The sequence below is a fragment of the Oncorhynchus clarkii genome, chromosome 19, assembly GCF_045791955.1.
Source record: "Oncorhynchus clarkii lewisi isolate Uvic-CL-2024 chromosome 19, UVic_Ocla_1.0, whole genome shotgun sequence".
Classification (NCBI taxonomy): Eukaryota; Metazoa; Chordata; class Actinopteri; order Salmoniformes; family Salmonidae; genus Oncorhynchus; species Oncorhynchus clarkii.
Window position 1 is genome coordinate 57,588,224 of NC_092165.1, and position 15,398 is coordinate 57,603,621.

General features: G+C 45.1%; 1 protein-coding gene across 3 annotated transcripts in view; it reads right to left on the minus strand.

Annotated features, from left to right (window-relative positions):
• The window catches only part of LOC139375419 (bromo adjacent homology domain containing 1), a 37,992-nt gene that overhangs the window by 821 nt on the left and 21,773 nt on the right, over positions 1-15,398 (minus strand). The window contains exons 2-7 of one of the 3 annotated variants that reach the window (XM_071117192.1): positions 12,812-14,361; positions 7,305-7,666; positions 6,615-6,774; positions 6,165-6,244; positions 1,571-1,662; positions 1-1,416 (exon numbers count right to left, since the gene is read on the minus strand). The exon at positions 1-1,416 is cut by the window's left edge and continues 821 nt beyond it. In XM_071117192.1, coding sequence (XP_070973293.1) covers positions 1,227-1,416; positions 1,571-1,662; positions 6,165-6,244; positions 6,615-6,774; positions 7,305-7,666; positions 12,812-14,354 — 2,427 coding nt within the window. In that variant the 5' untranslated portion in view covers positions 14,355-14,361 and the 3' untranslated portion in view covers positions 1-1,226. Of the gene's footprint in view, positions 1,417-1,565; positions 1,663-6,164; positions 6,245-6,614; positions 6,775-7,304; positions 7,667-12,811; positions 14,362-15,398 lie in introns of all 3 variants that reach the window. The other 2 variants (XM_071117193.1, XM_071117194.1) reach the window with 2 other exon arrangements.

The following is a 15,398-nucleotide window of genomic DNA, read 5'->3' on the forward strand; positions in this document are numbered from 1 at the left end:
TAATGGCAGTGCGCGTGTTGTGTTCAAACCCCCGTTCATTGGTCAATTCAAGGCAGGGTAGTAGGGACATACAATTATCATTTCTCATGCTGAATCCCAAACCAGTCCCTTCCCCTCTCCCCTCCATTTGCACTTTCACACTCACCTCCTTCATATGAACAAGTGTCCCAAAGCCGAGGGTGTGACAATGATCAGCCCCTTCGATAGCCACTTCGACCAAGCCAGCAAAGCTGCCGGTTCCAAAGCGAAGAGCTATTCCAACATGTAAACACAATATATTTTGTACAATTTCATACAAGAGAATGGAGTAGTTGTTGTGTCCGATTTATATCTTGTAAAATGACCAGGGGAATTTGAATTTCATTCTCTTATTATTTAAATGTCATACATGAATTGCATAATTCAAGTCAAGAGTGTGTCTCGAAGTTAATGGGTTTATTTAATCCCCTCGCCACTCTGGGAGTTTTGTCAGCAACACGTGACTACGTAGGGCCATGAATTGGTAGGGGTGAGGTATAGTTGGTAGGGGTGAGGTATAGGCGAGAGGCTGGTTTGGGATTCACTGGTACTTTACCTCTAAGACAATGCAGACAGAGAGTTAGTGTTTGGCGAACGCCTGGATCATTTCTACTTAGGAATGATAATTATCTCGTAGTCGACTTCCTTGCTTTGAAAATACTAAATAATGCACTCTTAAATTACTTTAAAAAAATTAAATAAAAAAAATTCTCCATATAGAAATAAATATTTCTCTGCACTTAAGCCAATTAAACCTTAAACTCAAGACTAAATCAATACAGATAAATATGTTAAGCCACCATCTAATTCATGAGTCATCCCATTAAATACAAAACAAGTCTTAACTGATACCATCTGGCAACACAACGGCACTATTAACCCACATAGATACAGGCAAAGTCATGGGACGATGCAAAAAATAAAATAATAATTTGGCATTTCAGTTTTATTAAAGGGGATTTGTGCTTGGGATGATAAAACACAATTCCTCTTTGACCAAGTGTGACCCTTCGCAAATCGCTCAAGAGTGAGAGATAGAGACATTGGGCAAAAGCACTTCCAGACTTAGAGACTTCCTCTGCCTAAAACTGTCAACATCTTCCACTCCTTTCAAAACAGAGTGGCTTGGTCGGTCTCAAAATCCTGTCTTTTCAGCTCTCTCTTCCACTGTTTAAGATTCCTCCGTTCCACCACCATCCACACAAGTGCTACTGCAGACTCTTCAGGATGCGTCCATAGCGGAAGTCGTAGACGTGGCGACACATGAACACCAGGTCGGGGTCGATGTCTGTTGGGACACAGCAGTGGGCAGGGACGGCGTATTCGACAGAAGGCGGCACCACTCTGGTGGCACTTTCAGGGAGATCCTCCCGCCGACGAGTCACCAAAGCACAATATCTGAAACACCAAGCCAAAGGACATGTCAAAAAGACTGCGCAAATAAGTGAACAAACGCAATGCAACAAATAAAATGTAATAGAATCCATCTTGTGTCTCCCACATACTATTCATTCTCACACCCCATATCCCATCAGAGATGAACAGACCTTACCTACAGTACTGTGCTAACGTCAACACGTAGCACTTGTCTTCAATGCAGGCCACACTGTTTTCATCCTGATGCCGGGATGCAAAAATTTCATTCTGGAAATGAAGTTGGGTGACAAGAGGAGAGAAAACTGAATCTCATGAACCAAAACAAATCAAATGTTGTTTGTCACATGCGCCGAATACAACAGGTGTAGTAGACCTTACAGTGAAATACTGAATACAACAGTGAAATTCTTACTTACAAGCCCTTAAAAACCAACAATGCAGTTTTAAGAAAAAATAAGTGTTAAGTAAAAAATAGATAAAAGTAACAAATAATTAAAGAATAGCAGTAAAATAACAGTAGTGAGGCTATATACGGAGGATACCGGTACACAGTCAATGTGGAGGCTATATACAGGGGGTACCGGTACAGAGTCAATGTGGAGACTATATACAGGGGGTACCAGTACAGAGTCAATGTGGAGGCTATATACAGGGGTACCGGTACAGAGTCAATGTGGAGGCTATATACAGGGGGTACCGGTACAGAGTCAATGTGGAGGCTATATGCAGGGGATACCGGTACAGAGTCAATGTGGAGGCTATATACAGGGGGTACCGGTACAGAGTCAATGTGGAGGCTATATACAGGGGGTACTGGTACAGAGTCAATGTGGAGGCTATATACAGAGGGTACCGGTACAGAGTCAATGTGGAGGCTATATACAGGGGGTACCGGTACAGAGTCAATGTGGAGGCTATATACGGAGGATACCGGTACAGAGTCAATGTGGAGGCTATATACAGGGGGTACCGGTACAGAGTCAATGTGGAGGCTATATACAGGGGGTACCGGTACAGAGTCAATGTGGAGACTATATACAGGGGGTACCGGTACAGAGTCAATGTGGAGGCTATATACAGGGGGTACCGGTACAGAGTCAATGTGGAGACTATATACAGGGGGTACCGGTACAGAGTCAATGTGGAGGCTATATACAGGGGGTACCGGTACAGAGTCAATGTGGAGACTATATACAGGGGGTACCGGTACAGAGTCAATGTGGAGGCTATATACAGGGGGTACCGGTACTGGTACAGAGTCAATGTGGAGACTATATACAGAGGATACCGGTACAGAGTCAATGTGGAGGCTATATACAGGGGGTACCGGTACAGAGTCAATGTGGAGGCTATATACAGGGTGTTACGGTACAGAGTCAATGTGGAGGCTATATACAGGGTGTTACGGTACAGAGTCAATGTGGAGGCTATATACAGAGGATACCGGTACAGAGTCAATGTGGAGGCTATATACAGGGGGTACCGGTACAGAGTCAATGTGGAGGCTATATGCAGGGGGTACCGGTACAGAGTCAATGTGGAGACTATATACAGGGGGTACCAGAACAGAGTCAATGTGGAGGCTATATACAGAGGATACCGGTACAGAGTCAATGTGGAGGCTATATACTGAGGATACCGGTACAGAGTCAATGTGGAGGCTATATACAGGGGGTACCGGTACAGAGTCAATGTGGAGGCTATATACAGGGGGTACCGGTACAGAGTCAATGTGGAGGCTATATGCAGGGGGTACCGGTACAGAGTCAATGTGGAGACTATATACAGGGGGTACCAGTACAGAGTCAATGTGGAGGCTATATACAGGGGTACCGGTACAGAGTCAATGTGGAGGCTATATACAGAGGATACCGGTACAGAGTCAATGTGGAGGCTATATACAGGGGGTACCGGTACAGAGTCAATGTGGAGACTATATACAGGGGGTACCGGTACAGAGTCAATGTGGAGGCTATATACAGGGGGTACCGGTACAGAGTCAATGTGGAGACTATATACAGGGGGTACCGGTACAGAGTCAATGTGGAGGCTATATACAGGGGGTACCGGTACAGAGTCAATGTGGAGACTATATACAGGGGGTACCGGTACAGAGTCAATGTGGAGGCTATATACAGGGGGTACCGGTACTGGTACAGAGTCAATGTGGAGACTATATACAGAGGATACCGGTACAGAGTCAATGTGGAGGCTATATACAGGGGGTACCGGTACAGAGTCAATGTGGAGGCTATATGCAGGGGGTACCGGTACAGAGTCAATGTGGAGGCTATATACGGAGGATACCGGTACAGAGTCAATGTGGAGGCTATATACAGGGGGTACCGGTACAGAGTCAATGTGGAGGCTATATGCAGGGGGTACCGGTGAAGAGTCAATGTGGAGACTATATACAGGGGGTACCGGTGAAGAGTCAATGTGGAGACTATATACAGGGGGTACCGGTACAGAGTCAATGTGGAGGCTATATACAGGGGGTACCGGTACAGAGTCAATGTGGAGACTATATACAGGGGGTACCGGTACAGAGTCAATGTGGAGACTATATACAGAGGATACCGGTACAGAGTCAATGTGGAGGCTATATACAGGGGGTACCGGTACAGAGTCAATGTGGAGGCTATATACAGAGGATACCGGTACAGAGTCAATGTGGAGGCTATATACAGGGGGTACCGGTACAGAGTCAATGTGGAGACTATATACAGAGGATACCGGTACAGAGTCAATGTGGAGACTATATACAGAGGATACCGGTACAGAGTCAATGTGGAGACTATATACAGAGGATACCGGTACAGAGTCAATGTGGAGGCTATATACAGGGGGTACCGGTACAGAGTCAATGTGGAGACTATATACAGGGGGTACCGGTACAGAGTCAATGTGGAGACTATATACAGAGGATACCGGTACAGAGTCAATGTGGAGGCTATATACAGAGGATACCGGTACAGAGTCAATGTGGAGGCTATATACAGAGGATACCGGTACAGAGTCAATGTGGAGGCTATATACAGAGGATACCGGTACAGAGTCAATGTGGAGGCTATATACGGAGGATACCGGTACAGAGTCAATGTGCGGGGGCACCGGTTAGTTGAGGTAATTGAGGTAATATGTACATGTAGGTAGAGTTAAAGTGACTATGCATAGATAATCAACAGAGAGAAGCAGCAGCGTAAAGAGATAGTTCAGCATATTGAACATACTGTATTTACATTTATCAAAATACGTCATTTCTGAACGATCCCTTAACTACGTGTCTGACATCATCATCATAAAGACCCACTTGGGAAGATCTATACAGACTTTTCTGATGTGCAAACTGACTAGCCAAACCCTTAACCAAACCCTTAACCATTTCTAAAATATCAGTTTGCACACAGAAAAGTCTGCATAGCTCTTTTCAATCAACGTCTTCATCAGGAAATCACCCTTGCATTGGGAATTAAAAAATGGTGCAGCCTAAGTTTTGATTTATTCCTAGCTGGTTATCATTTCAGAGACTTCCGTAAAGCAGAGCAGTAGCTTTGGTCTTCTCGAAGCCCAGGGTATCCAGCAGAGCACACTGTAATAAAACATTTTACAACCCTAATGAAAATCTTTTTTTTCATTGGACGAGTTCAGCTAGTGCCGCCCGGTTTCAAAACGTTTTCTCCCCACTGAACACGCCCCAACTCTCTCTCGCAGAGCATGGTGAATAAGGCTGCTGTTTATTATTCATAGCCTGGGTGAACAAAGTGTGTTTGTTCCTGGGGGATATTGACAAAAGCCTGTACAGCCTATTTCTCCAGGAAATACATCATTAAATGGAAATAGTGTGTTTGCCATCTCTTTTCCCAGGCTGAGTCTGCACAAACATTGTAGATGGCATCCACAGTGTGAACTGGGCTTTCTGGAGAACTCACCTCACAGTGTGAACAGGGCTTTCTGGAGAACTCACCTCACAGTGTGAACTGGGCTTTCTGGAGAACTCACCTCACAGTGTGAACTGGGCTTTCAGGAGAACTCACCTCACAGTGTGAAACTGGGCTCATTCACAGTGTGAAGGAGAACTCACCTCACAGTGGGTGACCTCACAGTGTGAACTGGGCTTTCTGGAGAACTCACCTCACAGTGTGAACTGGGCTTTCTGGAAAACTCACCTCACAGTGTGAACTGGGCTTTCAGGAGAACTCACCTCACAGTGTGAACACTGGGCTCATCTCACAGTGTGAAAGAACTCACCTCACAGTGTGAACTGGGCTGGAGAACTCACCTCACAGTGTGAAGGAGAACTCACCTCACAGTGTGAACTGGGCTTTGAACAGTGTGAACTGGGCTTTCAGGAGAACTCACCTCACAGTGTGTGACCTCACAGTGTGAACAGGGCTTTCAGGAGAACTCACCTCACAGTGTGAACTGGGCTTTCAGGAGACCTCACAGTGTGAACGGGGCTTTCAGGAAAACTCACCTCACAGTGTGAACTGGGTGAACTCACCTCACAGTGTGGGAACTCACCTCACAGTGTGAACAGGGCTTTCAGGAGAACTCACCTCACAGTGTGAACTGGGCTTTCAGGAGAACTCACCTCACAGTGTGAACTGGGCTTTCAGGAAAACTCACCTCACAGTGTGAGCTGGGCTTTCAGGAGAACTTACCTCACAGTGTGAACTGGGCTTTCAGGAGAACTCACCTCACAGTGTGAACTGGGCTTTCTGGAGAACTCACCTCACAGTGTGAACTGTGCTTTCCGGAGAACTCACCTCACAGTGTGTGTTGGGATTTCGTCCTCCCTGTGTGTGTTCTGGGCGGTAGAACCAAAACAGGCTCATCATCATCTCTCCTGAGGACACACAAACAGTGCCATTTTCAGAGTGAGAAGAGGATTACCAAAGTCGAATTGAACATTTGATGAGATGTGTAGGGAGCCCATTCATAATCATTTCAACTTTTTTTTGTCACATTCTACAAAAGTTTGTGGCAGACATTTGATTGCTGACTGGAATGCCAGATGGAGTAGTATGAAAAAGTACAAAACCTGGCCATCAGTTGCCTGGCACACTGTCTGTGCCAGGCAAGTTCACTTGAGTGCCGACCAAGTATTTAAAACAAAACCAACACTATTTGAAGCGTTTTTTTTTTAAAACAAGGCTATAGTTTTGTATCATCCATTTGTATCAGTTTAGCTACGTGTGAAAGAGGCAGAACTTCACCTGATTCGGGGTCCTTCCACAGGGCTGAGATTTTGGCTACGTAGGGCAGAGACTTCTTCCTGGTACCGGAGCGCAGCAGGACTGTGTCTCGAACCCGAATGACCTCCCCGTCCCGCTGTACTCCTTCGAAACATTTGCGCAACACTGTCGTCTCCTCCCCCTGGAAACATAGTCAATATGTCATTGTTGATGGCACATACTATTAGCATTGTTGTTAACACATGGTAACCACCTGGTTATTAACAGTATTGTTAGCACATGGTAACCACCTGGTTATTAACAGTATTGTTAGCACATGCTAATCACCCGGTTATTGGAACTGTTATTAGCACATGCTAATTACCCGGTTATTAGCAGTATTGTTAGCACAAGCTAATCACCCGGTTATTAACAGTATTGTTAGCACATGTTAACCACCTGGTTATTAACAGTATTGTTAGCACATGCTAATCACCCGGTTATTGGAACTGTTATTAGCACATGCTAATCACCCGGTTAATAACAGTATTGTTAGCACATGCTAATCACCCGGTTATTAGCATTGTTTTTAGCACAGAAGTAAGAGTGGATGGTAATAATACCATACATACAGACTAAGTTTTCCTTTAGAGGAAATTCTAATATTCTGTAGCCTCAGCTAGCTATCTTACAAGGCACAACCAGTATCTCTTAACACAGAGCGACACATACCACAGTGAAAACCTCCTTCTCGAAGGCCACGCCCACGGGCAGCCAGCCATTGGTTGCCCGGCGACGGGTGATCCTCTGCTGCTTGGCAGCTCCGCTGGCGGCAGGCCCCAGCTGATGCTCGTCTCGAATATGGGAGTCACCACATACCCCAGACCGAGAGCTGCTGGGTGGCTTTGCACGCTGAGGACACTCCCGGGTCACTTGCAGCGTAATCCTCGGTTGGCTGGGGTCCGATAGAAGGTTCTGGAGGTGGGGCACTGATTGGCCGGCTGGGGGAGCGCTGGCGGTGGCAAGGCAGCCTTGTGTGGGGGAACCTGGGACAGAGGGGGGGCTGTGGTCCTCCAAAGGCGAGGAGTAGTCTTCTGTGGGGAAAAGTGGAACAGTCAGACACGGGAGTAATCAGTCTCTTAAACTCACATCTTACTTCACATTCATCCTCTCCTTTCCTGCCATGGGGACACTCTGTTTCAGCGCCACTGACGCTGTGTGCAGTAGAGATAAGAACACGATCTGTATCCCCTGTCTTAATTGTAGCTTTGAGCCACAGGGCTGGCCACGGGGATGGCCACGGGGATGGCCACGGGGATGGCCACATCAGAGTAGCAGAGATGGCCATTTGTTGTGGCCTGATGGTCCCCCAGACAGGCAGTGTGGAAGCAGAGAGCTGGCTAAGGATATTGAGAGTGATCAGAGGGAGAGAACATACATCTCTATCTGTACAAGCAAAAAGCTCTCTGAGACATTTACAAAGAGCGCACAAGTAAAAAGGGGCAATAAAATCATCTTGGATGTTACACATCCACTGAACAGCCAATAAACAGCACTGCCTTGAGGGCGCGAACCAACAGAGCTGCTACAAGTTTTGTACAAGCATCAGTACGGCTTTGAAATGAAAACGGATGGCTGTGACTTCCATTTTATCTTGTATATTATACCTTGTCAGCATTTGATTCCATTATGTGTTAATGTTGCTGTCTATACAGTGCCTTGCGAATGTATTCTGCCCCCTTGAACTTTGCGACCTTTTGCCACATTTCAGGCTTCAAACATAAAGATAGAAAACTGTATTTTTTTGTGAAGAATCAACAACAAGTGGGACACAATCATAAAGTGGAACGACATTTATTGGATGTTTCAAACTTTTTTAACAAATCAAAAACTGAAAAATTGGCCGTGCAAAATTATTCAGCCCCCTTAAGTTAATACTTTGTAGCGCCACCTTTTGCTGCGATTACAGCTGTAAGTCGCTTGGGGTATGTCTCTATCAGTTTTGCACATCGAGAGACTGACATTTTTTCCCATTCCTCCTTGCAAAACAGCTCGAGCTCAGTGAGGTTGGATGGAGAGCATTTGTGAACAGCAGTTTTCAGTTCTTTCCACAGATTCTCGATTGGATTCAGGTCTGGACTTTGACTTGGCCATTCTAACACCTGGATATGTTTATTTTTGAACCATTCCATTGTAGATTTTGCTTTATGTTTTGGATCATTGTCTTGTTGGAAGACAAATCTCCGTCCCAGTCTCAGGTCTTTTGCAGACTCCATCAGGTTTTCTTCCAGAATGGTCCTGTATTTGGCTCCATCCATCTTCCCATCAATTAAACCATCTTCCCTGTCCCTGCTGAAGAAAAGCAGGCCCAAACCATGATGCTGCCACCACCATTTTTGACAGTGGGGATGGTGTGTTCAGCTGTGTTGCTTTTACGCCAAACATAACGTTTTGCATTGTTGCCAAAAAGTTCAATTTTGGTTTCATCTGACCAGAGCACCTTCTTCCACATGTTTGGTGTGTCTCCCAGGTGGCTTGTGGCAAACTTTAAACAACACTTTTTATGGATATCTTTAAGAAATGGCTTTCTTCTTGCCACTCTTCCATAAAGGCCAGATTTGTGCAATATACGACTGATTGTTGTCCTATGGACAGAGTCTCCCACCTCAGCTGTAGATCTCTGCAGTTCATCCAGAGTGATCATGGGCCTCTTGGCTGCATCTCTGATCAGTCTTCTCCTTGTATGAGCTGAAAGTTTAGAGGGACGGCCAGGTCTTGGTAGATTTGCAGTGGTCTGATACTCCTTCCATTTCAATATTATCGCTTGCACAGTGCTCCTTGGGATGTTTAAAGCTTGGGAAATCTTTTTGTATCCAAATCCGGCTTTAAACTTCTTCACAACAGTATCTCGGACCTGCCTGGTGTGTTCCTTGTTCTTCATGATGCTCTCTGCGCTTTTAACGGACCTCTGAGACTATCACAGTGCAGGTGCATTTATACGGAGACTTGATTACACACAGGTGGATTGTATTTATCATCATTAGTCATTTAGGTCAACATTGGATCATTCAGAGATCCTCACTGAACTTCTGGAGAGAGTTTGCTGCACTGAAAGTAAAGGGGCTGAATAATTTTGCACGCCCAATTTGTCAGTTTTTGTTTGTTAAAAAAGTTTGAAATATCCAATAAATGTCGTTCCACTTCATGATTGTGTCCCACTTGTTGTTGATTCTTCACAAAAAAATACAGTTTTATATCTTTATGTTTGAAGCCTGAAATGTGGCAAAAGGTCGCAAAGTTCAAGGGGGCCGAATACTTTCGCAACGCACTGTATGTTCAAATCTTTCTGTTATCCGACTTGACACAACTGAACCTTCTGGAATAATGGAATAATTATGATACTGTAATAGTGATGCCGTGGAGAGATGTTTTTTAGTTAATAGCGTTTAGCCACCTATTATGCAAATATTCTACTTATATATATATTTATTTATTTTTATTTATTATTATAATTTTTTATTATAGCATTTATGTTACTTGCCTCCCATCATCTCAGTCAGCACTCATTTACCACTACTGTTTGTTCCTGTCTCCATCACTCCTCTGGGGAAAAGGGTCCATTTCTGTGTCACATCAAAGCAGGCAGCTCAACAGAGGCAACAAGACATTGTCAAATGCCAATTTACCTCAGCTAATAGCGCCTCTGAGCGGGCTAGCCAACGACACACCATATTGATCTGTAATCAGCATACTTAAAGGAAGTCATGAGTGCTGCTGTGGTCCCCGACAAATACGATCTGACCACAGACCAGCTGAGAACAAATTCCCTCAGTAAGAGTGGCCCTGTTCTGTCGTCATCCACTGCTCCGGAGGCAGTGACTCAAGTACTGTAAAGGGGCTATGGGACTCCTGGCTGAAATGACATGTGGAATCATTTCAGTCTGTCTTGTGTGTGTGTGTGTGTGTGTGTGTGTGTGTGTGTGTGTGTGTGTGTGTGTGTGTGTGTGTGTGTGTGTGTGTGTGTGTGTGTGTGTGTGTGTATATATATATACATGGTTTGTTAAGCTTTATAGCAGAGCTCGATACTGTACACACAAGACAGGCTGAAATGATTCCACATGTACCCGCAAAACACCAGTCAACGCCAGCAGTGAAGAGCCGACTCCTGGATGCTGGCCTTCTAGGCAGAGTTGCAAAGAAAAAGCCATATCTCAGACTGGCCAATAAAAATAAAAGATTAAGATGGGCAAAAGAACACAGACACTGGACAGAGGAACTCTGTCTAGAAGGCCAGCATCCCGGAGTCGCCTCTTCACTGTTGACTTTGAGACTGGTGCTTTGCGAGTACTATTTAATGAAGCTGCCAGTTGAGGATTTGTGAGGCATCTGTTTCTCAAACTAGACACTCTAATGTACTTGTCCTCTTGCTCAGTTGTACACTGGGGCCTCCCACTTTTCTTTCTATTCTGGTTAGAGTCAGATTGCGCTGTTCTGTGAAGGGAGTCGTACACAGCGTTGTACGAGATCTTCAGTTTCTTGGCAATTTCTCGCATGGAATAGCCTTCATTTCTCAGAACAAGAATAGACTGACGAGTTTCAGAAGACAGTTAATTGGCCATTTTGAGCCTGTAATCGAACCCACAAATGCTGATGCTCCAGATACTCACGTAGTCTAAAGAAGGCCAGTTTTATTGCTTCTTTAATCAGAACAACAGTGTTCAGCTCTGCTAATATAATTGCAAAAGGGTTTTCTAATGATCAATTAGCCTTTTAAAATTATAAACTTGGATTAGCTAACACAATGTGCCATTGGAACACAGGAGTGATGGTTGCTGATAATGGGCCTCTGTACGCCTATGTAGATATTCCATTAAAAATCAGCTGTTTCCAGCTACAATAGTCATTTACAACATCAACAATGTCTACACTGTATTTCTGATCAATTTTATGTTATTTTAATGGACAAAAAATGTGCTTCTCTTTCAAAAATAAGGACATTTCTAAGTGACCACAAACTTTTGAACGATAGTGTATATATGACCACTGGGAGTAAATGGGGTTTGGATGATCAGAGAGCACAGCTTGGCATCTCCAGACGAATAGTCCACAGCTTCAATAGTAAATCCAGTACATTCTATTTACACAATATGTGGTGATTACTCATTGGACCTACTCACACAACTAATGGCTAGAGTGCCGGGCAGGGATAAAGAAACAAAGTTCAGCTCAGGACTGTGGATTTAAACCCCACTGGGCTTTTAGATCCCACTGAATGAATCCCTAGAGCACCTAATCCTAACCCTAACCCCTAACCCCACTGGGCTTTTAGATCCCACTGAATGAATCCCTAGAACTCATAATCCTAACCCTAGAACACCTAATCCTAACCCTAGAACACCTCATCCTAACCCTAGAACACCTAATCCTAACCCTAGAACACCTAATCCTAGAACACCTAATCCTAACCCTAGAACACCTAACCCTAGAACACCTAATCCTAACCCTAGAACACCTAATCCTAACCCTAGAACACCTAACCCTAGAACACCTAATCCTAACCCTAGAACACCTCATCCTAACCCTAGAACACCTAATCCTAACCCTAGAACACCTAATCCTAACCCTAGAACACCTAATCCTAACCCTAGAACACCTAACCCTAGAACACCTAATCCTAACCCTAGAACACCTAATCCTAACCCTAGAACACCTAACCCTAGAACACCTAATCCTAACCCTAGAACACCTAATCCTAACCCTAGAACACCTAATCCTAGAACACCTAATCCTAACCCTAGAACACCTAATCCTAACCCTAGAAAACATAATCCTAACCCTAGAAAACATAATCCTAACCCTAGAACACCTAACCCTAGAACACCTCATCCTAACCCTAGAACACCTAATCCTAACGCTAGAACACCTAATCCTAACCCTAGAACACCTAATCCTAACCCTAGAACACCTAATCCTAACCCTAGAACACCTAATCCTAGAACACAACTGAACAACTTTCTTGAAAACTTTAGATTCATGCCTCACCTGTGACATTTCTGATTTTCTGTATTCTAAAAAAGGTAAAAACATGAGAATTTTCTCGGCAGATTGTAGCTGATTTGACTAATTGACTAAAAAAGGTCACTGAGCCATCTCAAATATGCAGTTAACACTCTGCAATCATCATGACCCATTCACATCATTATTACTACATATCTATAGGCATTTCTGCCTTCTCTTACCCAACTTGGTGTTATGGCTGCAGCTGGAGCAACCTGCATTATAGCAGCACCCCTTGCTGGCGAGCGTTGTTACTGCTCTGTAGGGGTAGCGACTGATTCTGCAGGCTTCTCCATAGCAGTAGACCGGGTGGGAGACTCCTGAGTGGTGGGAGCCGGTCGGGGACAGTAGCTTGGGACTCTGGACCCCACCAGGGCACAACGTGATGGAGGCCACAGAAGAGGGCGGGTAGGGCATGGGGCTGGAGCTCATGGAGGTCATGAGGGTAGAGGAGGTCTTGTGGTGGGCAAAGTGGACATAATAGCCTGAGAAACATGGGTAAGGGTAGGGGCCTATGGTCAGGGCATGTGGGTGGGCAAGGGAACGGGGAGAGAGGAGGCGGCCCTTGGAGAGCGAATGCTCCTCAAGTTCGTCGTCACCGAAGCTCTTTTGGCCAAGGAACAGGGCCAGTCGGTGGCAGTACTCCCCCAACCTTTCCTGGGAGCAGCAGCAGAAAGAAGGAGTCGCCTGGGTCTCGACTGGCTCCTCCACAGACTTCATCGGGTAGCCAAGGAAGGATCCACACTGGAAGTCAGATCTGATGGAGCCATTCCCCCCTGTAGTCCCCTCCCACTGTGGTTCTGGGTGGAAGTATTCCCTTTTACAGAGATTACAGCATTTCTGAACCAGCTGTGGCTGGACCTGGGATTGCCTGTGATGGATTTCATGATGATGCCGTTTCTTTAGCTTAATCCTCACTACCCCACTCAGCTGGTTGCAGTTGGCCTTGGTCCCCCGGTGTTTGGCTTTGAAAGAGGTGCTGGTGATCTTGAGCAAAGCAGAAGCATTGAGGCTGGCCTGACGCCGAGGGGTGGGACCGTACAGACTCAGCAGACCCACATCCTCCATCTTCATAGTCTTTTGGTAAGTTTTGGAACTTCTAGTTCCACAAATGTCTGATTTTGCCACCTTAGGACCACTTGGGGTGTTATGGCCCAAAATGATTGCATCCTTTGCCAGATTCCCATTGGAATGTAGCTTATTTACGAGTCTGGACCCTTGCGGATGTTCTCTGTATAAGAGCAGAGTATTCACAGCCTCCGCGTTGAGAGAGGCCAGCCTCCGTTTGCGAGGTTCCACGACAGGTAATGTGCATAACACTTTTGATTGATTGTTTGGTTCCGGCGCTAGCCGATAGGCTTTGCAGGTCTTTTGTCTAGACTTGCAGGGCTTGGTCCTTCCACGCACCAGGCTATGGCTCCCTTCTTCTTTGGTCTCTATTGGAGGTTCCAAGCAGCTCTCCTTGTCCTCATCACCGCTCGACTCCAGACGAGTGAGAAGGACTCGACAGTCGAGGCTGTCCCCCTCGCACAGATCCAGCTTCCTGCCCTCCTCCTCTTCCCACAGTTCATTGCTCTCCTTCACACTGCCTCTCTTTACCTCCTTGGGCCTCCCTCTTTTTAGTTTTGGCTGGGCTCCCCCCACCATGGCCTCCGCATGTGGAAGACCTACCTGCTCCCAGGAGTCACTGGGGCGGTATCTGCATGGGTCATCACATCCCTTCATACAGACCCTGGGGAAGGAGACCAAGAAATCAATACATGGGGAGAGTTTTTTTTTGCAAAAACCGACATGACAGTGGATGAATGCCCAAAAAGAAAGTTTGGCTCAATACAGTTTTTATTATGGCCATAAAAAAAACAGCTATATTTTATCTGCTGAAACACTGATGTGGTTGACCACATATTTTGCAACTGGTAACTGGCTTAAAGAGTAAGCCTGTAGTAGAAACGGTTAGTACAGAGGGGATATGGGTTTCAAAAAGTTCAGAAAGATACCGCTGCTGACTGACATAGGATCATATCTATGTAGGAATTACCCAACACACACACACACACACACAATCATATTTCCAGGAAAGCAAAATCTTGCCCTTATCCTATTGTGCAGATCCAAGTGACTCATCAAACAAGCTTCAGATTCTACTTTATCTACATCCTCACAGAATAAATTGCAATAAACGTTTAGCTCTCAGGAAATACAATCACACTCTAGTCATAATGTCTAAGAGTGGATTGTCATTCACAAATAGGAAAATCGCCACTTTCCACAGTGGCCATTCATATCAAAGACTCCCGGATAGAAGTTGTTTTTTCCAATACAAAACCTAAAACCTGAAATGACCCATAGTCTTCTGAAGCCTTATGATGACTTGCTTTCTCTTACGCCACGTAATCTTCTATCATACTATGAACTGGAGGTCGACCGATTAAATCGGAATGGCCGATTAATTAGGGCCGATTTCAAGTTCACAACAATCGGAAATGGGTATTTAAATATATATATATATATATATATATATATATTTTTTTTAGTCAGTTAAGAACACATTCTTATTTTCAATGACGGCCTAGGAACAGTGGGTTAACTGCCTTATTCAGGGCAGAACGACAGATTTTTACCTTGTCAGCTCCGGGATTCAATCTTGCAACCTTACAGTTAACTAGTCCAACGCTCTAACCACTTGCCTCTCATTGCACTCCACGAGGAGCCTGCCTGTTACGCGAATGCAGTAAGAAGCCAAGGTAAGTTGCTAACTAGCATTAAACT